General features: G+C 48.9%; 1 protein-coding gene across 5 annotated transcripts in view; it reads right to left on the bottom strand.

Annotated features, from left to right (window-relative positions):
* Window positions 1-25324, bottom strand: part of Kcnip1 (potassium voltage-gated channel interacting protein 1) — a 375343-nt gene that overhangs the window by 201942 nt on the left and 148077 nt on the right. The window contains exon 1 of one of the 5 annotated variants that reach the window (XM_050138647.1): window positions 9614-9752. The exons of the other annotated variants lie outside the window; for them this stretch is intronic. Coding sequence (XP_049994604.1) covers window positions 9614-9674 — 61 coding nt within the window. The 5' untranslated portion in view covers window positions 9675-9752. Of the gene's footprint in view, window positions 1-9613; window positions 9753-25324 lie in introns of those variants that run through there. 5 annotated transcript variants of the gene reach the window in all.

The following is a 25324-nucleotide window of genomic DNA, read 5'->3' as shown; positions in this document are numbered from 1 at the left end:
CGAGGAAAGAAGGAAGGCAGTGGGCCCCCTGAAAGTACTCTAAGAGATACCTGCTGAGCATGCAACACGGTGGTTAGTCTCTCCCTAGGATCAGAGGCTGGAATACGTTGCCTTGGAATCTGTCCTGGTATAAGATGACTTAGTGTCTTAATTACCAGCCATTTAGGACTCCCCCTCCAAGCCCCTTGTTTCCTACTCTACAAAGGATAATACCATGACTGTAACAGAGACCAACTCTGTGGAATGAGACTGTGGTACCTACCCCCAGAGAGAGGCTGTTCAATGCCCTGCAAAAGGAATTTGACTTTTACGCTTCAGGGCATTTCTTTATCCACTCAGACTCCACTAACTTCTATTAAGTTTTCTGGCTTCACATCCCAACTCAAAGGCTTTGCACATACATCCATCTTACCAGCCTGCTTGGAGGTTCTGTGTATTTTCAATGCCATCTCTAGTTGCAAGCCACCAGGCTCTGTTGTGATCTCTGTTTTAGAAACAGGGTGGATGGAAGCTCAGACTCTCTATCACATCTTCAGGTGGCAGAAAACATGGGGGAAAAGCTAATGAATGGCTGGTAGAATCAGGATCTGTCCTCTTGTTTGGCTGGACTAACAGGTTCAGTTCCTGGTACCTACATGGTGGCTTGTCACCCACTGTAACTCCAGTTCCAGGGGCTTCAACACCCTCTTCTGGCCTCCCCAGCCTCCTCCAGCCATGTGGAGCACATAAATCATGCAGGCACACACCTGTGCGTAAAGTTCTAAAAATTAATGGGTGTGCCTAGTCCTCCTCTTCTGTTTTATTAAAAATAAAGAAACTCTCAGTATCAGAAATGCTAATCTCGGGCCACAGGAATGAAATGATCCGTATGAAGACAAGCAGACCCAGGGTCGTCAGCCTGGCTGACAGTCAAGTCATGAGACCACGGACAGCACATTTTCCTTCTTCATCTTTATCAGCCATCATAAGAAGCTTGAGCTAGAGGTTTCCAGAGGTCCCTTCCAGCTTGATGTATCACCTTAGGTCATGTAATGCATGTATTTTTACAATGCCTGTTCTGGACCGCTGCTTTTCAAAGCTCGGTGGGCTTACAAGCCATCTGGGAATCTTGCTAACACACAGCTTAGGATTTTCTAAGGTTGAGTTGGCACCTGAGATTCTGCATTCCTATAAAATTCCCATCTGGGGTGAAGTTGCTGATCTGAGGCCATACTTTGACCAGCACAAACCCAGAGGGTCATGAGCTACTTTGATTGTATTCTTCCTGTGTACTGATCACATTTTGAACATATTATTCCACTTAATTCTGAATATTGGAGGGAATTACTATCGGCGCCCCAGCCTTCTAGATTATGTGGTGATGAAGGCTTACGTATACAACGTGACCTGGCCAGAGTCATGAAGCTAGTGCATTGCAGAGAATTCAGGTCTTCCTAAGCACAAAGCCGTAAGTATGTGCTCATGGTAGCTGTGCCACATACATATATATGATCAGGCTTGAGTGAAGGATGCCGTGTGTTTGCAAATGTACAGCAGCCTCTTGCATCTGCCTGTTCGGCGTGGATACCACTCAGCAACTGTTTGGACCCTCCTGCCCATCTAGACCACGGGGAAACCCCGAATTGGCTGCCTCGCACTGGAGGTCTGAGATCCTCACAGACTTGAAGATGCTTAAATAGTTACTCGATTCCTTCCCTGACAGGCCATGATGGCTGCAACAAAGGGAGAAAAATCTAGTTCACATAAATGATTAGAGGAGAGCGGTTTAATCTTATTAATGAATTTGCTAATTGGCCTTCTGCCCCCAATCATTTCAAACTCCAGCTTTCATGGTGTCAGAGAAAATGGAAGCAGATCCAGGGGTGGTTTGAGACTCGCTAAGAGTATTTTTCTTGGTGCCTGCAGGCAGTTCACTTGCTCAGTATGGCTAATGAAAAGCTTCAGCTTATCCTTGAATGCTACTTCCTACACCCACACTCCCCTGCTGAAGGCCCCCCATGTCCTCCGGGCTCCTGCTATGAGGCCAGAAGGGAGGAGACTGACATGGAGCTTCCAAGCTTGGACTCTACCACTGGTCAGACCCAGATTATGCTGTCTTCTGGCCCTAGGGCCTCAGTGAAGCACTTCCCTTCTTAGAGCCTCAGTTTCCTCACCTGTAAAATGGGGACTATCACAGCATCTTGTCCTGCAGGGTTAAGGTCAAGCACCCTAGCAATGGGAAGAGCAAGGTGCTGGCATCTGGTGGAGGCTGGGCCGGTTTGGGGTATTAGTGTTGACCCTGAAAGCTGATCTATGATTTCAGACCTTGTGGCTGGGAATTTCTGTTACCAACTGAATTTGACAACTTCCCATAGGTGGGAATGGCTATGAAATGACCCAGAATGTCAGTGACCATGGCTATAATGGATCTAGGTCCCTGGAGCATAAAGTCGGAGGCCACAGTTGAATGGAGTAGAGCATCCCTACAAATAGAACGACACAAGAGGAGACTTTGTGACCTTGACCCAGTGGTCCAAACCGTCACGCATCTCTCTCTCAGCACTCTGATTCTAATGAGGTCTTATTCTTGCTTCTGAACAGGCTTTTAATAGGAACCAGAATAGTAAGAATTAATCCAAAGTATTACTGCCATGGCTAGCCAGCACACGGGAAAAAAGCAATATCCCACCTGACTATGGCTACTTCTAGAAGGTGACCTACTTAAGATAGCACCTGGAGGGAGCTGGAGAGCAGAAACTAGTTTCTCTGAAAGCTCCAGGACCCTTGGTCTCTTGTTCTCCCTCTTTCCTTTCTAATTATGTCCCTTCCCTGCCTGATGGATGGGAGCATTGCTCCAGGAGCATTATGCAGAATGTTGCAGGCTTCTCCCCAGGCACAGACCTGGGTCTTGGATTTCTCCTCTGCACTAAAGTACTCCTGTGCTCCTTAGTCATCATGACACACACACACACACACACACACACACACACACACACACACACCAACCCATCCATTCTTTCCTCCGCACAGCCAACATCCATCAAGTCTAGACCAGGTGTCAAGCTTGACAGGGGTTTTGGAATAAGAATCAGCCCCCGAGAGCAAGGCAGAGGGATAATTGTGTAAACCCATAATAATAGCCATGATGTGTACAAGATAGTGTGTGTAAGCATGGGTGTGTGTGTGTGCATGCATGCATGCGTGTGTGTGTGCATGTGTGTGTGTTCGTGCATGTGTGTGAGTGTGCACACATAGGTATTGCATGGGCGTGTGTGTGCATGTGTGTTGTGTGTGTGCGCTCGTGGGTGTGTGTGCGCATGGGTATGTGCATGGGTGTGTGTGTGCATGCGTGTGTGTGTGTGTAAGCATGTGTGTGTGTGTGTGGTGCAGCATCAATAGCCATGGGGGATAAGAGAAGGAGATGTACTCTGTCTGCAGGAGTGTGGGGTGATGTTGGATGAGGCCTTGAAGAATATGTAGTTTACCAGATGACTGGGGCATAGAGGTGGAAGAGAATAAAATAAATAAAAAGAAAAAGGAATAGGACTGGCCCTGAATTTCAGCACCAGATTGGGGAAGGGGGAAGAAAACAAAGGAAAGGGAAGGATGTGACCGATCCTAGGTGTGGTGGAGGGGAAGGTTTATTATGGTTATGTAGGAGAGCATAGCCGGAGGCAGGGACATCTGGGAAAGCCCAGAGTGGACATGGCCAGAGCAAGCTGTGCTATGTGAGGAGAAGGGAGAGAAGAGTACCAGGTGCAGCAGCCAGGAGGCCCAAAGGTACAAAAAGAGTGGAGAACAGAAATGGTTAGATTATATAGGGAAGGGCAGTCCAGGCCCTGGAGAAGGCTAAGATGGGGGATGTGCCCGGTATGCTAGCCAAGAGGGCCATGTAACTGGTAGAGACTGAGGGATGTAGAAAGGATCTGGAGGTCAGGTCTGCTTTGATATGCTAAACAGACACCTCAGCCATTTGTCCCAGGTTGGAAACCAAACAAGAGGGAGGTGCAGGAGCTGGAGTTGATCTTAGGCAGAAATGACACCAGGGAGCAGTGTTAGAGCAGAATTATGGGGTTGGTCAAGTGGACAAACGGACATGTAGACCAGATAACAATGGATCTGGAAAACAAGAGGCGACATTGGAGAAGAATCCCTGCCTTTCTTCCAGCAGAAGTCTGAAGCCAAGAGACATGCCTATTCTCCCTCCACTTTCCCTCCAGACACTACATACCAACCAGTAAGCAACACCTTCCTGGCTCTTCTAAGCTGTGTTCTAGGAGGTACTTCTAATAAGCTTTGCTACTGACTCTCAGCACTAAACTCTCCTGTGCCTTTGATTCCTCACATTTTCCTGTGGGGTTGCTATGGTTTGTCCTCCCTGGAGCTGATGTTAAGAGCTTAATTTCCATCATGAAGTATTAAGAGGGTGGAAAGTTAAATTCTAGTATTTAGAGTTTTGGGGAGGTTACTGATTAGGATCCAATAAGGTCTTTGGAGTGGAGCCCCATCCCTGAGGGCTGGAGGCTTTAAAGGAAGAGAAGAAACCCCAATGGTACCACTCTCCCTGGGATGCCCTCTGTTTGTTTTAGGACTCAGCCAGCAAAGAAGCTACTAGTCACCAGTGGGCTATTTTCACCTCTGATCTTTAGAGCTGTGGACCCAAGTAGCCTTTTTTTTTCTTTAAATTACTCAGCCTATGGTCTTGTGTTGTTAGCAGCCGCCATGAACTGAGACAAATGCTGAGGAACAGAAACTATGTAGCACAATCGTTACTGTTCTTTATAAAGAGACAGTCTTCTGCTTCACTTTCCCCAGGACGTCATCCTTCACCCATGCATGCGCTCATTCATTTACGGATACGGTCATTTAATCGCATGCTTATTCCATCATCCTCTGCCGCTCATTTGATTATTTACTTGCTCCTTCATTCATTTTTCTCGTTTATTGAGTCTCTTATTTGTGCAGCCATCCATCACTCCCTCACCTGCTAAGGAACACACTCGCTCACACAATTATAAAGCATTTACTGGGCAAAGCCCTTCTAGGTAGACAAAGGGGTCTTAGTTTTTGTCGGGTTCCTGGAACCGGACTGAAAGCACCTCTGGATTTAGGCAGCGTGTCCCTTTGCCCAATCCTTCTATGGATATCAGGAGTTGCGGAGTGGAAACACTGTTCTCAGCACTTGCTTGCTGAATGGTAAACAGATTCCGTACACTTCATGGACAAAGCTAATTCGAAGCCAACAGACCAAATAACGGAATGCATTCAAGCAGAGGGACTGGTAACTGAAATTCCAGTGGTAAGCTAACTTTTTCTGTGAAGTCTACAGTTCTTAACAAATAATGAGAGACCAACCATCTCCTTGCTAGTAGCTTCCACTGGAAAACATTTGCTGAGTACCTACTATGTGCAAAGCCAGGGACTGTGAAGAAGGAGTCAGACACATTTCTGGCACCCAAGGAGTCTATACTGGGGTGATGAGGAGAGGGTTAGCACCTCCATCAACTGACTCCAAGTCAGGAGAGCATACACCTTTCAAATGTTGGGAATTCAGATGGGAGAAGTCACTTCTCTGTGTGGCCTGGAGAAGGATACTTGAGTATAAAAACAGCTGAGTGAGTTCTTGGAATCTGGGTGAAATCTCAATTAGTAAATTCAATAGAGACTGGGGGTCAGAGTCTTACAGAACTTAAATGTTGGAGAGAGATGCTGAGATGAGAAGATCCAGGGGCGCACTCATGCCTATTGCTTGGTACTCCCCTGTCAGAGATGAGGAAAAGGGTATTTTCCAGGCAAAGTGTTCTGGCAATGGTTTCTGAGCCCAGGCTGGTGTGGTTTGGGATCACTGCCTCTTCATAACCATGCCGATTGCTGCCTTCCAGGGCGCTCTAGAATTCACATCACCTCCTCCACCACTTCAAGGCCAGGCTCATCAGGAATTCTGTGCCTCTACAATTCTCCAAAGGGATCTCTGATTTAGGACCCACAAGACTACTCTCGTATTTGACTCTGCCTATAAAAATCATCTGATAGTCATGAATTTTTCTCAATGACTCAGTGGGCACCATGGTAGTCTAAAGTTCAGACTCTCAAAGTTCTGAATGCTGTACTTGAACTTGGATGGATGAATTGGAAACCAGTCACCTGAGCAACACGGAGTCATCTGCAGACAGGCCAGTTTCTGTCGGTGGGGCTTATCCAGTGTTTTGTGGGGTCTCCTGATTCCCACAGAGACTGCAGCTGCACCTGCATGGTCCTCCGCTTAGCCTCTCACTCTAGCCAGCCTTGCTCATACATTCAAACATATCAGTGGAGTCTTTGCAGGGGGCAGGGGAGCATTCTTGATACTGCTGGCAAAAGAAACTCTACCTAGGACTGGGGACAAGGCCTGAAACCCCCAGGCAAGTTTTTCCCATTTTCAATTAAAGATACACCAAAATCCCAAACAGGACAGAAAATGAATGCTATGTTTTTCTTCAGTTGCAAAGCTCTTAAATTACTACAGATTTTGGCTGCTTTGGGGGAGTGTTTCCCGAGCAAGAGGTCAGGCTAGGTGATTTTTTCCCCAGCACTAACCACACTGGATTGCCACCCTGTTTTAAAGTTGCACATGTATTTCCAAGTTGTCTTTAAGCACTTGGAGCCTTGGCTGAGTCAACTGTGGTGTTTCCATGATCAGCCACAGTGCAGAGGTTAGTGGGCCATAGCAGAGGCTCAGCATCCTAGTGCCTGGTTTCTGGTCCTGTTTACCTGTGCAGGGCTTGAAAGGGCTTGAAAGACTGCTCATAGGATAGCCTTATTCTGGGCACTGAGATGGCCTAAGCAGGTCAGCCACACATTGAACAGGACCTAGAAGTTGCTGTCCACTTATCGTGTAGCAGGGTCTGTGCAGGGTCTTGCCTTCCATCATCCCCGAAACACACACACACACACAGACATGCAACCCAACAGCTATTTTCAGAGGGCAACCACTACTGTCCTTGATTCACAGAGGAGGAAAACAAGGCTTAGTCATGCAGCTAGTCAGTGGTTGAGCCTGGATTTGAACCCAGCAGGAAAACAGGTTCCTCTGTTGAAAGTCACCACCACTCTCTCCTGACTGCATCTAATTAGATCCGAGTCTGACAATTCAGAGATCAGAGTGGTGGTTCCAGTGACTGCACCGACAATAAAACCTTTAGAATCTGAGAGCCAAATGGAACCTAAAAAAAATGTCCAGGAGAATGCCTCCCATTTGCAGAGATCAAAACACTAAAGGAGAAAGTGACCAGGGTAAGATAGGATTTTTGTTCATGAGCCTCCCAGTGGAACCCTGTTCATATTCATATTTTTAAGCCTCTTTCCCTAGAAGGGTCTTGTGCTGATTTTCATTCTGATGGACAGGACAGTGAGACTGACCTCTGTCCTGGGGACAAATGCCTGGGGGACAGGTATATGGTTGCACTTGTGGACAGTTCAAGCTGATGTCTACTGTTCTGAAGAAAAGGGCTAGCTTGGGGACCCCACTCAGTGAGCCTGGACTTTCCAGGAGCCACAGACGCTCTTATAAAGATCAGATGAGAATGTTCAAATAAAACACGGTGCCAGGCACTCCACGGCAGCACACACAGGGAGTGTTGATACACTCTCCTCTTTCTTAAGTTCCTAGGAAATAGAAGAAAATGCTGTGGCCTCTGGAACCCTGCAAGCGCTGACCTTAGGCGACCTGGATTTGAGACTGAGAGACTGGAATTGGTAGAGGATAACATTGGAGCCCTATGGCTCTATGTGTCTCCTTGGCCACCACTTGTTCATGCTTTTGCTCTTACTACAGTCTGTCTTAGTGGCTTCAGAAAGCACAGCGTGTGAGATGAGGCACTCCCTCCTTCCACTTGCTTCAGCTTCTCCTGGAAGCTAGTGTTCTCATCCAGTTGATGTATGTGAAAATTGAGTCTTAAAGGAAGTGAGATTTTTCCCATGGTCCAAGACTGAAGTGGCAGGACTGGGATTCACACTTATACTACACTGGATTATAGCCACAGATCTATAATGTGATGTCTGCCTCCTCTCTAAGAGATACAGACATTGTAGATTGCTTTTTTTTTTTTTTAAGGAAAAAAATAAACCTAAGTTAACTGTGCCCTACAGTCCCCTACACGGCCGGTGGGACCTCATATCCTTGTCCATCATCTCCTTCATGATGGGAGAGGAGGCTTGGGTTTGGTGTTGAATACCATCCCAGTGAAGCAGTACCTTGGGATCCAGGAGAGGCAGAGCTCAGAGCACGTAGACCTTCGGCCAAAGTCTGCACACATGCCTTTCTCTGGGCTGCTGAATAACATCAGTGCCTCCCCTACAGGGTGAAGATGCCAGCAAATAAGCAGAAGCCTCTTCCGATTCTGGGCTGCCATGCCAGCCTCGGCTCATCACCTGGGATCTGCACCTGCGGTTGTCTTTCCCTGATGCTCAGCCAGCTGTCTGACCCTTTCTTCCTGGGTAGTTCTATCTGTGAATCCAACCAAGATGAGAAGAAACGGGTCCGGCGAGGAGACTCACTGTGTGATAGCCAGGGCCCGCTATCACCCAAGACAGCTCTGGTCACTAGCTAGCATAAGGTGGGCACTGTGCCCCCACCTGTAGTCACAATATGCTAAGTATCAGAACTTGGACATTTGAGTGTGAGACTGTTTAGAAGCCTTCTGCTGTCTGCAATGGCATTTGAGCATTATGCAAACCAAGCCCATCATTATCTTGATTGTTTCCAGTCTTTCTTATCCCTATAAGCAACTTTCTGTCTGTTGACAAAGAGGCCTGCATTGTGAGCCTTGGCCCAACAAGGTCACCCAACTCCACATGGACATTTAACAACTGTCCCAGGGCTGATGGGCATGCCACAGCTGGAGAAAGGCAGCTGTGGAGCAGGCTCCTGACAGGAAGGTCCCAGGATATGTGAACTTCATGTTGTCCCCCACCCCCACCCCGCACCTCCCCAGTCACCTTTTCACAGTTTTCTCCATCTGCCTCCCCCACCCCAAGTCCTCAGACCTTAGCAGTACATACACCTTATCCTAGCTGTGTCGTGTTCTTTCCTGCAGACTCCCCCGTGTCCCAGGACCATGCCTGGGGGTGGGGGGGTGTCTGCCACCTAGATGTAGCTGATTCCTTTTGGCTTGCAGAGGTTTTAAGGGGGGGACAGTCAAATCACTGTCTTCACTCATGCTGAGGCTCTCAGGTGAGCACCTGGCACGCTCCATTCCCAAGGAGGCATTCATGAGTATAAGCACCCTTGCAGGATGCCCGAGGTTGCACCAGCATCAGCCCTCATGGGAGCGCCAAGAACCTCCCAACATTTCTGCCCAGCCCAGAGAACGCAGCTTTCTCCACCTGTGAATCCGTCTCGTCCTGCTCCCGTATATTTCCCAGAATAGAAGGGTCCAGCGGCTCCTGGAGGGGGGTCAGCGCCCACCCTGACTGTTGCCCCTGGGTGTTCACACCAACCCTCCCACGAGGTTCTTACTCCTTTGGATACAAGAGGCTGTCCAGAACCTTCACTGCTAGGGGATTTGTAACTAAAGGAGACAGACGTTGCATCCCAACACAACACCCAGTGCCCCCGAACCTATCCAGGGGAGAAAACGGAGGACAGAGAACTTACCTTTAGAGGGTCGCCTTTGTTTGGTCTGCAGGGATGAGAAGGTGCCCATGACGGCCCCCATGGCAGCGAAGACTTGTGTGTGACTTGGGACCCCAGGCCCTGTCTTTCCCCTTCCCTGAAAAGAAATCGGTATGGATTGCCCACTCTGAATTTGAGGAGAGGAAAAGCAAGAGAGCAAAAAGCCCCGGGCAGCTCGCCTGCAGCTTGGTATTCAGAGAGCGTGGGGCCGGGGTGCCGGGAGCTTCTGGCTGCTGCTGTCTTCAGCCGGGCACATGCACTGACTCCCAGGGCCAGCGGCTCTCGGGAGCCTTCGCTGGCGCCCCCCAGTGCGGGCACCCCACCGGACCTCTGGCCTCGCCGAAGGCAGAGCCCTGAGCCCCGAAGCCTGCCTGGTGCTGGACACGGGGCCGGCGTGCCCGCCCGGCCGAGGCTGCCGAGCCCGCGCCGCGTGCGGTGCGGGAGCCGCGCTCCGCCCGCCCCTGCTGCCGCCCGGCCGCTCCGCCCCGCTCTCGGGCTGGGTCTCAAGGGGCCGAGTACCAATCATGAATGAACGGCGCCAGGGACTGGCGCGGAGCGGAGCCGGAGTGCGCACCGGGCGATTGGGGTGGTAGAGGCAGCCGTGGGGACCAGCGGAGGGGCGGGGTAGGGACCCAGTCCTGCTGCCTTCACTGCACTGCCCCTGGTTGTGCGGGACACCGGGAATGCCCTCCTGGGCAGACAGACCCGGTCAGGGACTAGACTGGTGGGTGCAGTTTGGGAAGGGGTCAGCAGGTGTCCCCCAGTATGTGAGTGTGAGAAGGGTGTGTGTGTGTCTCGAGATTTCATTTGACTTGAGAGAAAAATCACAGTTAACCACTGCTTGCCTTTCTGGGATAAGGAAAGTCTACCCCACCCATGAAAAAGGGCAACCCTAAACTCTCTAGGAGACGTTGGGGATCTGATGATTCCCCTCCAAGTCCAGGGCTCATTTCTAGTGACAGGAAATAGAAAGATGGAAGTAGCTGCGGATCCCCTTAGGCCTTTGCTGCCCCTCCCCCTTTTCTAAGTCTCCTCTTCTTTTCTGTTTGCCCTCTCACCTGCAGTTAGAACAGCGGGGTGGCACTTGAGTTAGAGCCCTAGGATTTAGAAAGCAGTCTCTCTTCCATGACCTCCCCCTTCGAGTGACAGGAGTCCTCAAGCCTCACTGCGGATTGCCAATGAAAAGGCGGCCTCACCTCCTGGTGGCAACTGATGGCAGGTGTGTCTCTCTAGAAAACTCAGGAATTTCCTCTTCCCCAGCCCAGCTGCCTGCCCGTCTTGTCTGTCTGGACTTCCCCTGAGAATTCCGTGTGCATTTGCACTGAGATTCTCCAACCCAGGCTGCTCCCCAGATCCCTGTCCAGTCATTTCCTCTGCATCACACAGTCGCATGCTGTGTTTGGAGCTCACAGCGTCCCTCAACATATGGCTTCATAAACACGTACACATATATACTACCCCGAACATATGGACACAGGTCCCTCAAGCCTACACAGACATGGCTGTGCTGCACACAGACGGACTCCAAATCCATAATACACCCATGGGGGTGCATCTGTAAGACCCCAGCCAAGATCCTCATGTGTACATGGTGCAAAAAACCATCGGCTCTCTCTCACACACACATAAACTCACACATACCGGAAGGCAGTCTGACTCCAGGCATATATGACAATAAGGAGAGCTACCTCCCATCACCCAGACCATCAGCTGCCTTTCAGGGCCACACATGGTCTGCACCTTGGCCCAGGGCCTTGGAATAGCATGCTTCACCTCCACAGCACTTAACTCTTGCTCAGATTCCAAACTGGGTCCTATTTTGGACAGCAGGGACAGTGCACTCAGAGCTATATGCTCCTTTTGTTTGCAATGCCCCTTGCTGTGGAATCACATGACCCATGTGGCACCCACAAAAGCCCCACAGGCTAGTTAGGTCGGGCCTGCCATCACCATGGAGAGAAACTGAGGCTTGTTCCTAATGAGGAACTTGCCTGAAGTCCTCCAGCCAGAACTTAGGGTTAGGATTTATTATCCAGGGCTGTCTCGTAGTCTCTAGGGTCATTCATGTTGGCAGACCAGGGCACTAGGATTCTAGGCTGAAAAGGCCTCATCTGGCTTCCACCCAATTTAAAGCCTCAGTTCTCCTCCAGATGTTTCAGACTCTCCAGAGCTTCTTCCCCTGGAGTACTGGATAATGATGGACATAGGAACTGGTTCCTGCCTCTTTCCCATCCTCTGGGGAAAGAGAAGAAGGGCTGGAGTGAAGGCTCCCAGAAGACAACTGGTCTAGTGTTGACTCAAGGAACAGAGGGGGCCTCTCTGCTGAGGAGAGCATGGTGTCCTAGGGGGCTTAGCCAGTTTCTCAGGGATGCCACGTGGAGGCATGCCAAAATGCTCCTTGGGGCTCTGCCAGTCATATGACCTGAATGCCCATAAGCAAGGCAGAATTTGAGAGATTGCCAAAGGCCCTCTATCATTTTTCCCATATAGCCCTCTGAAGAAGGAGCCTACAGAGGATTCTCTTTGTTTTACCAGCCAGTTCCTCCACAGGTATTGCATTTGGTTGCTTCTAGGCCATGGGAATAACATGAAGTCACACCCTGAGCCTTTTGTAGCTTGGCTTCTTCCACTAATTCTCCCTCTCTATTGGTCGTCCCTTGGGGGAATCTAGCCATACAAGCTTTCACTATTCCCCCAAAGTGGCCTCTATGGCCCTGCCCTAGGGCCTTTGCATGTCCTCTGCCTAGACTATTCCTCATCCCTTTCTCTGTCAGGTAATCCACAGCCCACCTTTGTTCAATTCCACATCTCTACCAGGGGGCTCTCCTGGTCTCCAGCAGAAGCCTTTCCTGGCCCCAGCAGGGAGTTTCCAGGGCACTTGAGGCTTCTTTTCCCACCTTAAAGCCCTTGATCTCATTGTCTTATTCCCTATCTGGCTTTACTGTGGACTTGCTTAGAGTTTCAGAGGGTGAGTCTATGCCCTTCCTGACAGGGAGCCCAGCTGCAGGGAGAGAGGCAGGCGGGGAAGCAGGGAGGGAGGCAGGGAGGCAGGGAGCAGGGCTTCAGGGAGACAGGCAGGCACACAGGTAGCAGAGAGCTACATTCTTATGCACAAGCACCAGAGGGAGAGAGCAAACTGGGAGTGGTGTGAACTTTTGAACCCTGGAAGCCCAACCCATGTAACACACCTCCTCCAACAAAAACAAACCACCTAAACCTTGACAATTCCACCAACTAGGGACCAAGAAATCAAATATAAGAATCTATGAGGGTCATTCTCATTCAAACAACCACACTCAGTGATCAACTAAGTAATGAAAATGGACGAACTTTAGATTATTCTTGACCACTTGAAGAAGCACACTCTCTCAAGTGAAGACTCATTCACTCACTCTCGCTCGACTCATTCGACCAAATAGCTATGCTCACAATAGCCCAATAATTATTAATATTACTGTAAGGAGCAGGTATTATCACACGCACATGTGCATACACACACACACACACACACACACACACACACACACAACATACCCCTGCACAACAGAAGACCAGATATCACATGAGAGATGTTCACAAGGAAGTCTGAGGAACACATGGAGAAGAACATGAGGAACCAGAGAGAAGGGAGGCAAAAGCAGCCCCCATTCCTGCCCCTTGGGAACTTGCAGCACAGCAGCAGACTATGTGGGGAGGGGAGGGGCTGCCAAAGGAGCAGGCCATCAGTCACTCCGACTGCAGGGGTTACCTGTCTTGCAGTCTCTGACTAGAAGTACTGGCTACCACGACAGCTTCATTCTGTTGATCTCACCTGAGTCTCAGGTCTGCATGTCCCTCTGCTCTTCAGATGAGCTCGCCTGTTCATACTCCATTTCCAGCTCTGACTCCCCTCTCAGCTGTCCTAGTATGAACTAGATTTTTGTGTGCCCCCAATTCATCAAATTAAAGCTATAACCCCTAGCCTGGCTGCATTCGGAGACTGAGTCTCAAGGATAATAATTCAGGTTAAATGAGGCATAAGGGTAGAACACTGGTTCTCTCTCTATCTTCTCTCCCTCTTTCAGAAAAATTCCAGATCCACTCCAGGCTCCCTGCACACAAAGATGGGTGTGCATACAGTTTCCATTTGCAATCAAAGATGGAGACTCCCCTGACTTTAGCTCTTGACTGTGGACTTCATGTAGCTGGGACTGCAAGGGACAAGTCCCTAATGTCCAAGTCACACTGAGCATGTCCAGACGACACCCTCAGAATGCTCTGGAAACAAGGCTTACCTTCAGACATGAGCTTCTGACAGTGCTCCATTAGGGGATTCCTGGAGGCTGTTGGGATGGGGAGAGGTCTATAGGGATCCTAGGGAAACATGTGACTGCTTGTCTGAGCATATTTAACATCAAGCCCCTTCTTCTCCCTTCCTCTGCCCACTCTCCTGCTCTCTTTCCTTTCTTACTTCATTCCTCTGTTGTCCACCTCACCTCTCTTTGTCTCCTTTCCTTCCTACTCATTCTTCCCTCAGCCTCACATCTTCCCGTCCCTCAGGTCAGCGTCAGTTCCTCCCACCACAAACAGAAGTAACGAGGCATCTGGAGTGCGGAAGCAGGTAGGACTGGACTTGGATCCACCCTGCCCCTTGCTGTGTGAGACTCTGGGCATGATGAATTCTTTCTCTGAGCCTTACTTCCATCTTGTACATTATATGGACTTGTCCCTCACCCTGCCGCTGTGAGGTTGGTAAGATGCTTCTCACAAGGCCCTCAGTAGGTGTCTGATACATGGCTGAGCCTGTGACCGAGGTTGGACACCTGCTGCTCCTGCCGCTGTAGACCAGGCACAGAACTGAGGAAGCCTCAGCTTTCCCCGTGGCTTCCATCTTTGCTCTTCATCTGTCGGGTAGAAGAATCTATTCTTGGGGTCCCCATCTGGTATTAAGACTGAGATTAGTGAAGGCAGAGAATGAGGTTGGCACCTGATCATGTGCAGTTCAGTGCTGTTCGCTGCTGTCTTGTGCCATTTCCCAAATGTTCTGCATGCATAAGTCAGGCCTCCTCAAATAGACTAGGAGCTCTAGAAAGCAAAGGCCGAGGCTCCTTCTTTGCATACATCCCCATCCCTACTCCACCCATGAAGCTAAACCTGGTCCAGAGCCTCCTCTATTCAACCCAACACCACTCAAGATGGAAAGATGACTTTCTCACTTAGCTTCCAGGGCCGAGTCCTTTCTACTCAATGTGTCTCTGGGCGTCGACGTCCTCATCTGACTTATGGGTTGGCATGAGGACGGGTCAAGACCGATAAAGAGAAAGAGCATCAGTCCCCTCTCCCAAAGCCCTCAGTGGGTATGTTGTCATTTACCTGAGGGCTCATTGAGTTATTCAGCCATTGACTTTGCACCTGTTCACTGAGCATCATTGACCCGTCACTCCTGATCGCATGAGTTCACATTGAGTAAGCAAAAGCAAGAATCCCTGAACCCAGAGAGCTGCCAGTGTATGGCTGCAGACTAGACTGTCCGTCCAGCAGACCAGATCCTCACAATCTCAGGTCATGCTGGAGAGAAGGAAGGATGTTTGGGGTGGCAGGGGCTCAGAGGATCAAAACAGGATGACCCTGTGCAGACTGATGGTACAGCTGCCATGGACCTTCACAGGTCAGGGAAGCAAATGCAATGTTCAAGTCAGGGTGTGAGTTTCAGATTTGCTATGTGACCTTGGGCAAAGTATCTAACCTCTGGGAGTCCCCCATCCCCCACCTTTCACTGGCAGGAACAGGGTGAAGCTGAAATTGACTAAGATTATCAAAGTGCCTGGTGAGAATCCCTGGAGCTGGATGGCAGTCCTGACTTAGAAAGCATCTCCCCATGCCTCAATTTCCCCTGCGGGTCCCTTTGCATATATTCCCCTGTCTCCTGCAGGAAAAAGAAAGGACCTTTGAACAGCACTGGGGCTCAGGACGAGCATCCTCTCAGGCAGCGTCCCTGTGTATCAAGCATGGCCTCATCTGTGGAAGCTGATCACGTTCTCTTGGGAGCAGGACTAATGTGCACTGCAAGGGAAGGGCGGAGGGAGTTGGGGACACCCAGACTCACAGGCTCTGCCACGTGTCCTGATGGCTGCACTGCCCCAAGGGATCCCCCTTCATGCTCTAGCACAGCCTCCACCGAGGCTGGCTGAGTTCAGACAGAGTGCAGCCACCCACGCAGCTGAGACTCTGGCAGCAGACTGCTGAGTTACCCAGATCCTGCGGGGGAGGGGGGATTCCTGGAGCCCAGAGGCTTGGTGCCCACACTACACTAGGAACAGGGTAGACACTTCACGGGCCTTGACAGGGTAGCTCTCCAGGCATGGGTGAGGAAGGATGGATAGCTTCAAATCTGTTCAAACAATCAAGTGTCAGGAAACACTGTAGACATTTCCCCCTAGAACAACCATGTGTGCATGAGCACACGTGCACACTGCACAGAATCCACGGCTCTCCCACGAAACACATTTGTGGACATCCAGGTCAAGGAATTCCACTCATGGAAGAAGGAAGGTACGCCATTCATTTGTCTCTGAGCTATGTGATTTTAACTTTATAGAGCCCAGTTTGCACATCTATAAAATAGACATGATAACTCCTAGGGTTCACTAAGGGCAGCATGCAAGGGCTTCTATGGAAGGTTCAGAGGGCTTCAAGGCTCAAGGTCATTCTAACCTTGGTGCTAACCTCCCGCAGTCATCAGCCACATTCAAGTGAGGGTGCTGAGTGGGAGCCGTGCCTTGGGGCTGACAGGTCTGTGCTTACTGTGCTGACAAAGAACTGTCACCTCCCAGCCATCTCCTGGGAATGGTCGGAATCCAGGACACATGGCCTAACTCTGGCCACTGGCCAGCCCCACTCAGAATCCTAGGGTTAAGTCAAAGTTGAGACCACCGAAGTCAGAGTCTAGGTCAGCCAAGGAAGGTGAGAAGCAGGGTATAGGAGTCACACAAAAAGGGTGATCATCAGAGGAAATGGGGGACCAGGGATGAGGCTCTGAGTAGGGATGAGGCAAAGGTGAGGGAGGCCACGGGTCATCTTTCCTTCCCTGACTGTGGTGTTGATGGCAGACAATCAGTGCGCTCTTGTCTTCCCCAAGTGTGTACACTCCCTCTCATCATCTTGGGCAAGTGTGTTCATTTCCTGGCATCATTCTTCCCTGGTTATGTAATCATTGCGTTAATGAGGGCAGCCATCCTCCTTGGAGTTCTTACCATGTTCTAGTCACATGCCCAACCTCACTTAATCATCTCAATAGCCCCATGTGGCCAGCACTTTCATTAGCTCGCATTTAGTATATGAGGCACGTAAGGTGCAGAGAGGGTGCTACTGCCCAGTGTCACACGAGAAGTGAGTGGTGGAGCTGCCTGGCAATTCAGTCCCTCTGCTTCTGAAGCCCCCAGTGCTCCTCCTGCCACTCTGGCAACTGGATTTTCCTCTGGGGAGGCAGAAGCACGCTGGGGACTGGCAAACATGGTGCATTTTCTCAGCGCTGAAGGATGGAAATCAAGCGAGGGTACAGGGTCCTGGACCCTTTGATTGACAGGTCCCACTCTCAGGGCATTCCTAAGGCTCTGGGGCTTGAGCCATGTCCACAGCCTAAGAGGGCACATGCAGGATGTGTTTGCTTCCGCGGCTTCTACAAATGAAGACCCAGGAGGAAGAGAACACAGAAGGAAGGAGAGGCAGTCAGAGGATCTGATGATTAGTAATAAAGCCAGCTATAAGTGGATGAGTGCACCCAGCAGCCTACCGGGGCACTAAACCTGTCAGCAGGCTCCAGTTCCCAGTGCACCCAGCTGCCTGGAAATAAAGCAGCCCTGGTGGAGAGATGGTGGGACTCCTAACACCATTGTGCTGAGGCCTGACCCCGGGACAAGGTCTGAGCAAACAAGGCAATGTAAAGCTGGGAGATATTCACGGAATTTGGTATTTCCTGTAACCAATTACCCAGATTCATGCTTGAGACCCGTGGCTTCTACTGCTTGAGCTGACATGACATAGAAATAGTGGGTCACTTTCTTGGGTTTTGACTCATGGATACTTAGCATGATATAAAAAGCCTGGAACAGTCTCTTATGGGTTAGTATGAAAGTAGCAGAGGGAGATTTCGTTGCTGACTGTCTGAGGAGCCTGGGGGTTGGTGTCTGCTTAGCATGTTGGAAGCACAGCCTCCAGTGGGATATGGAAGCTGAGAGAAGAACCCAGAAGACTAGATTTGCTAGAGTGATTTCCCAGCTACAGCCTCCTCTCTGCAGAAATACTGCACAGATGCTGGCTTCATGCCTGCATGAAGCAAGAGAGTCTTGATCTATCCCTTCTGGGTAAATCTGGCAAGAAGAAGAATCATGCCCCTGAGCCAGAGACTGGCTGGCTCTGAAGTCACAGAGAGACAGCAAATGTCTGGTTGAAGTCCACCTCTACTGCGGTACTCCAAATGTACAGGCAATGTTGGAGACCAGGTATCTTAAACTAACTGTGGTTTCTCTATGACGGAGAGAAATGGGACCATGGAACAGAAATTAAAGTTCAGCCGTTTGTGAAATAGGCAAAGCAACATTGCCAGCACACTAGAGTAATCAGAGATCCCAGCTGTGTCCCTATGGCAGGTCATGCTCTCTTCACCATTTTGTAGGTTAGCAAACGAGATGCAGGTTGATGACGGCATTTGCCCCGGACACAAACTTGACGTGATCTACAGAGTGAGGCTCTGAGCTCAGCTCTATCTGCCTTCAAGGCCCAAGCTCTTCTCCACGCACATGGGAAGGAAGCCAGAGGGGAACAAAGAGTTAGAGAAAAAGAAGGAGGTAGCTGCATCACCATGAAGAAGTGAGGTGACAAAGGCATTCACTTGTCTTCCCGTTCTTGAGAATGGCTCCCTTGAATCACAGAAGAGTAGCTGGGGAAAGCCTTTGTCTTGGTTGACAACATAGAATCCGTGCATATGGCCCAGTACTTCCATGGGCAGAGTTTGGGGGGTAAGAGGAGAACTCAGTAGTTCCAGCAGCAGTAATGATCCAGGAAGAATTGCTACCTGCTACCAGTGCTGAACAACTGCTACCATCCTTTCCTCCCACAAACTGAGGGAGAAAGTAGAAAGCATGGAAGTCCCCCTCTATGTGTTCTATGTGAAGTCTTCCTTGCCTCCACAAGATGGCCTTGGCAATGGTTGCCCATTGGGCTCTTTCTGGCTTCTGTTGGCTCATCTTGCACTGAGCTGACCCACAACATCCTAATGTGTTAGGTTCATGCTGGTGCTGAGGTTGCTAATTGATAGTCCTGGGCTTGCTTCTGGGCTGGAATGTTGGGGTGCGTTAGTATTCATGTCCACAGCACAGGGCTGTTCCAGATTGGGGAATGCTAGGCAGAGGAGCCTCACGTTCAGCTTGGTGTGCAGTGCAGAAGAGATACAGTTCATGAAGAATTAATGATCCTGAATGCGAGGAGGCTTAGGAAGGCAAATGACCTGAGGCCAGATCACTACAATCAGCTTCCCACACTTGCAAGTTTCTGGGGTATCTGCCATCTGTGATATATAATCTCTTAACCACTTCCTCCTCCAGCAATTTAGTCAATGTGGGGTTCTGCTTGGGGTCCTGCTTGGGGACTTGCTTGGAGACCTGCTTGGCCTCATTTGTCCTGGGATGGCCCCAACCAAAGATGCAGAGAGAGGTAAGATAGGCATGAGTTTTTCTCTCAGGAAGCTCACAGTCCTGAGGAGAACATTTGAAGACGGATCAATGGCATTTAGATAAGAGGGGACATCCGCTTAGAGGAGGGAAACATAATGTAATTTAGGAAAGAAAAATGAAAGGGCAAATGGACTAGGCAAGGCTCTTCCAAAGAGTTGTCTGAGTTGAGCCTTGAAAGACAGTGAGGGAGCTGGAGAGATGGCTCAGTGGTTAAGAGCATCAGCTGCTCTTCCCGAGGTCCTGAGTTCAATTCCCAGCAACCACATGGTGGTTCATAACCATCTGTAATGAGATCTGGCGCCTTCCTCTGGCGTGTGGGCATACATGGAGGCAGAATGTTGTGTAAATAATAAATAAATAAATCTTAAAAAATAAAAAAGAAAGACAGTAAGAATTCACCAACCAGAGGCCATTGCCAACAGCTGATTTCATTCACGGACCTCTCTTTCCCCCAGCACCAAAGAAGTCAGTACTTCAAACTCATAGAAAGAGCCTCTTGGGCCAGGCAACAGTGCACCATGAATCCCATATATGGATTTCCCAAACCTAAAGCTGGAGAACGCAGATACAAACATCGTGAGTGAGTGGCTTAATAAAGCCAGTGGTTCATGATTGAAACAAGGGTCTGAGTCAGCAAGAAGCAACTGGATCATCTGAAAGCTCTGGGCATGGATCCTCCCCAGCTTCTGTATGTGTTAGTTGGCTCTGTCACAACAATTCCTGAGGAATACAAAGACAGAAGGTTTACGGTGCCTTGGGCCTGTGGTGGCACACTGCCTTCTTATTGTTCTGTTGTTGTAAAACACCCCAACAAAGGTAACTTAAGGGTGGAAGGTTTTATTTGGGCTATTGGTACCAGCCCGTCATGGTGGCAGCAGCCTGAGGCAGTTGGTCACAACGCACTTGCAGTCAGGAAGCGGAGGGAGATGAATGCCATCATCACTCAGCTCACTTTTATTCAGGCCAGGACTGGTCCATGACATGTTGCTTCCTACATTTAGGGCAGGTCATCTTCTCTTACCTCACTTAGCTTAAGTGGGAAAAGTCCTCATAAGCACGCCCAAAGTTTTATTTCCTAGATGATTTTAAGTCCCATTGAGTTGACAGCAATGTAAAACCCCACAAGTCTACCACTTGTCCACTTGATACTCAAACAAATCACTTGAAAAATTATGTCATTCGTACCTATCCTTTGTCCCCAGAGCCTCATGACAATCTCATAATGCAAACTGCATTTCAGTCCAACTTCAAAACCATCTATATGTTTCATCATTGTTTAATGCTGAAAGTATAAACGTAGAGTCTCTCCTGAGACACAAGCAATCTCTTAACTATGAGCTCCTGTATAATCAAAAACAAGTAACATCGTACAACTGTACAATAACACAGAGTAAACATTCTCTTCCAAAATAGAAGGCTATAGCAAGGTCTAGTTAGAGCAACGCAACACCAAAACCCAGCTGGTACAACACCAACTCTTGCAGTTCCATAACCATCACATCTGGCCGGGACTCCATATGAATCTCCTGGGCTCCAAATCACTTAGCTATATTGTCTACTTCCGGATCTGTGACTTGTAGCACACACAGCCTTGCTCATGGATAAGCTTCACCACATGCCCACAGCTTGCCCAGTAGATGTTCCACAGTTCCGGCATCTCCAGCATCCTGGGGTCTCTGTGGCACACCCCCCACTCCACAGCTTCCTGTGGTGGCCTTTGAGGGACTTCTTGTAAAGACTCTGACTCTGACATACATTGCCTGACCCCAGCTGCTCTCTGAGAGCTCAAAGAAAACCCTCTGTGACCCTCCCTTTAATCTTGAATCTTTTATGGTAATGCTAGTACCATAAGTGTGATGCAGCCAACGTCCACTAAATTCTCAGGAGTGTGAAGAACAGGGATTAGTACAGAGAGGAGGGCGATGGAGCCTGATTCTCATGAAGTACAGGTTAGTAGCTTTGTGTTCTGATCTTAGGAAAACACTTCCCTAGGTTTGCTTTCAAGGAACAGAGAACCCCTTCAGCTGAATTCTCTGTTCAAGTTCTCTCTATTGAAATAAATTTGTATTTTTCAAAGTTAGAGCCTTTGACGGGTGTCATTTTACACCCCGTCCCAGCCACACTTGTACTGTCCCAAGACAGAGCAGGATATGGATCCTTAACAATTATAGCCTCTTTCTTGGCTCTCTTTAACAATTACAGTGTCCTTTGCTGCTCTCGTGGCTGTAATTTTTAACTTGCTCAGGCTTTTATTCTCAACAAACTGCACATTTTTTTATTTATTCTTCTTTCATATATTACATCCTGTCCCAAGTTTCTACTCTCTCCTCTCCTCCCAGAACCTACACCCCTCTCCCCCAGATCAGAAAAGGGTAGGCTTCCCAGGGATATCAACCAAACATGGCATATCAAGTTGCAATCATACTAGGCATATCCCCTCATATTAAGGCTAGATGAGGTTACCTACTAGGAGAAAAAGGGTCTCTAAAGCAGGCCAAAGGGTTGCCCACCCATCCTCTCTCACTGTTAGGAGTCCCACAAGCACACCAAGCTACACAACCATAAAATATAACGGAGAACTTAGATCAGACCCATGCAGGCTCCCTGACTGCTGGTTTAGTCTTTGTAACTGTGAGCCCCTATGAGCCCAGGTTAGTTGATTCTATAAACTGCACATTTTTAGTGAGCCAACCTTTATGCTGTTTTCACTACAGACTTGGATAAGAGCAGTAAACAGGAGCCACATCACAGCCTGTTTCCCTGTCTTGAAAATTTTCCCCATCAAACAAATTAATTAGTCCATCATCTTTAAATTCAACTTGATGCAAGTTCTCAGAACATGGACAGAATGATGTCAATACATACACATTTGCCAAAACATCACACAATGGTCTTTAACCCGCTCACTTTCCAATAGAGCTCGTGTTCCATTCCCAAACGTCTTCATCCAGACGTCTTGACTTCCATGTTTCTCTCAGCATTGTTGTATTCCAAGCTCTCAACAGAATGGTCCATTTAGCTCTGCTTCCAACGTGTTAAAGTGCCAAACACTTCCACATCGCAGTCGCAAATATTTCCGAAGACCCACCCAGTCAGGTTTATCACAGCAACAGCCCCACTCCTTGTACCATTTACTATCTTATATTACTTTCTCTATTGATAGGATGAAATGTATGGCTCAAAGCAGCTTAAGAGAGGAAGAGTCAATCTTTCAACCCTGGAAAACAAGGTCTCTCATGGTGCTACCTTGCCCAATGCTGAAAGGGACTTGGGATGTCACACTGGGTCTCTTGTTTCAAAGTTGTTCTGGAGTGAGCAGGAGAGGAATAGAGTTGGGACTGTACACGAGGATCTGGGTAGACTCTGGCATGATTTAGCGTACTGAGATATTTCACATCCATGCCTTTCCCTCTAGAGCTGGACTAAATTTCCTCTTCATTTTCCATGAGGCACAACATCATGGGTACATGAAAACGGCTTTTTCCCCAGAATGTTCCTCCTTTCCCTTGATAAACTTTTTTTTGAGAACGTTGGCACTGATGTGGAATTCAGGCTAGACTATAAATGACTGGTATTGTACCAGGAACCAGATTGCCCAGAGTAGTGATTCACAATTGTCTAGGGAAGTGCATTCCTAGCGTCAGCACACAGAGGTCACTTCAAGGTGGGAGACCCAAATCATGACAGAATCCAAAGGCCATTAGTAATGAGGAAGGTTTCCACATGTAGCCAGAAACATAAATCCGGCTGGGGATTTGTACCAGACAACTTTCTCTTGACTTCTGTTGGAATGTCATCTTCCATTGTGCACTATATTCATCCATCCATCCATCCATCCATCCATCCATCCATCCATCCATCCACCCATGAACTGTTGATGCTATTCACTACACACTGCACAACCTGTTTGTCTTGTTGGCATCAGTACACATCAGTGACCAGCCCTGACATTATTCCTGTTTTCTCGAGCCCAAGAACTTTAATTCTGAAAAGGATAAGTTTCCTTCAAGTACAGTATTTGGGGTGCATGAAGTTGGCAGCTGGTTAAAGGAGCAGTGACCCAGGCAGTGTGAAGAGGTGCAGAGAGAAGGGTAATGGGGCAGGGCCACAATGACAAGAGGAAGCAGAGAAGCCAGAAGGCGCAGAGTCTGAGATCCTTAGGGCAGGGTTGGGATCTCAATTTTTGGAGCAGTGAGAAGCCCTGTGTAGTTTTCTAAGTAGTATTTTTGTTTTGAAAGGATTCAAAGGCAATGCTGGTGAGTGGTGGCATCTTGCATACTGTAGTTAAAGACTCAAATCAGAACCTGCCGTTGGCACCAATTACAAGCCAGGTTCAGCTCTCACTGATGCTTGTTCCCACTTGGCTGTGCCTGTAGTTCTGAGCCATGTCCCCCTGTGGATTTGTGTAACCAACATGTGTTAAGATGTATGGTATGGTATGGTATGGTATGGTATGGTATGGTATGGTATGGTATGGTATAGTATGTATGTATGTAGTAATATTTCATTTTTTTAATAAGTAAAGCTTGCCTGAAGATCAGAAAGTAAAAGAGTCACCCTGGTCATCCTTACAGACCAGGCGGTGGTGACACACACCTTTAATCCCAGGAGCCACACTAGTTTGCCACAGAAACCAGGAGGTAGTGGTGCATGTCTTTAATCTCAGCACTGGAATAGATTATAAGACTGGAGGAGACAGACCTCAGGTAGTCTCATTCTGAGGATTCCTGGAGGCAGAATCGCCATTTCAGACTGAAGTAGAGGAAAGAGCCAGTGACTGGCTGTTGTCCTTTTCTGACCTTCAGGTTGAACCCCAGTGTCAGTCTCTGGGTTTTTATTAATCATGCTACATATGCCTTTCTGAGCACAAAAGGATCCCTGTGCCACTTGGTTAGAGCCTCTTCTATCCCTTCACAGAAGTAGAATGCTCAGAGGAGAAGCCAGATTGAGGTTCAAGAGCACCCCCTTGGCCAATGCCATTGATCTCCCCAACTTTGGTTGCCCTAAGAGGCCTTTAAGCAAATACCTTCCTCATTAATGAGAGTTTGTTTGGAAATCTTCACTCTGAAGCCAGAGTGTGGACAGAGAGACTCGTCAGGTGACCCACAGCCATGCAGTACTAGTCCTGGCTCCTAATGTATCAATTTAGAGGTTTCTAACACCTGCCAAATGCCATGACCTTGGAGTAGAAGAATGGCCTGTCACCTGCCTCAAACAGCCATGGTAAGGAATTGATTGGCAAATGCTTGAGAAATGCCAAGTGTAAGAAAAAAAATTTAAAAAAAGAAATTCACTTCTCACATGTTGGTGTTGGCCTAAAGGTGGTTTAGAAAAACTATCCCCTTCACTCCCTCCACCAGCGATGGGTAGGGGGTAGGTGAACTCCTCAGCAATGGGCCAAGGGCTCTCAGAGCCCTGTCTTCTGTGTGTAACAGCCTGGCTCATGCTTCCTGACTGTTGTAGATGTCTCAGGACCCCTGGAATGGCTCTGGCACAGGAGGAGAGGAGACCCTGGTCCTCCAAATGTTCATTGAGACCCAGTAACTAACCCGACTCTCTGAGACTGGGTCTGGCCTTGGGCTCCAGCTCCAGCAGTTCTGAGGCACCTTCCTCCATGTTTGAGCCTGTATGCCTCCCAAGTGATTCACAAGAAAGGCATGTTCAGGAATGTTCCAGAGACAAGCACAGTGCCGGGTCTGGGGTCCCTGTCCCAGATGATGCACAGTTTTATGTAGTGGTCTGTTCAGAACCACCCTGCGGTGGGATAATGCATGGGATAGAAGAGCAGGGTATAATGAGCAGGCTAGGGAAAGATGGAAAGAAGATCCTGCAGCTTGGTGGTCACTCCTACCATGCCCTGACCAGATTCTGGCAGCCACCAGACAACCTCATTTCTTTTCAGCTCACAGACACACGATCCTGGCTTTCCTTCTCTCAGGGCATCTCTGCTGTTTCTGGCAAGCAGTCTTATTTGTCGGGGGCA

This window comes from Alexandromys fortis, unplaced genomic scaffold (assembly GCF_014885135.2).
Source record: "Alexandromys fortis isolate MF-2015 unplaced genomic scaffold, M_Fortis_MF-2015_v1.1 scaffold_11, whole genome shotgun sequence".
In the NCBI taxonomy this organism is placed as follows: domain Eukaryota; kingdom Metazoa; phylum Chordata; class Mammalia; order Rodentia; family Cricetidae; genus Alexandromys; species Alexandromys fortis.
The sequence above is the reverse complement of the archived record's forward strand: the minus strand, read 5'-3'. Positions and strand labels throughout refer to the sequence as shown.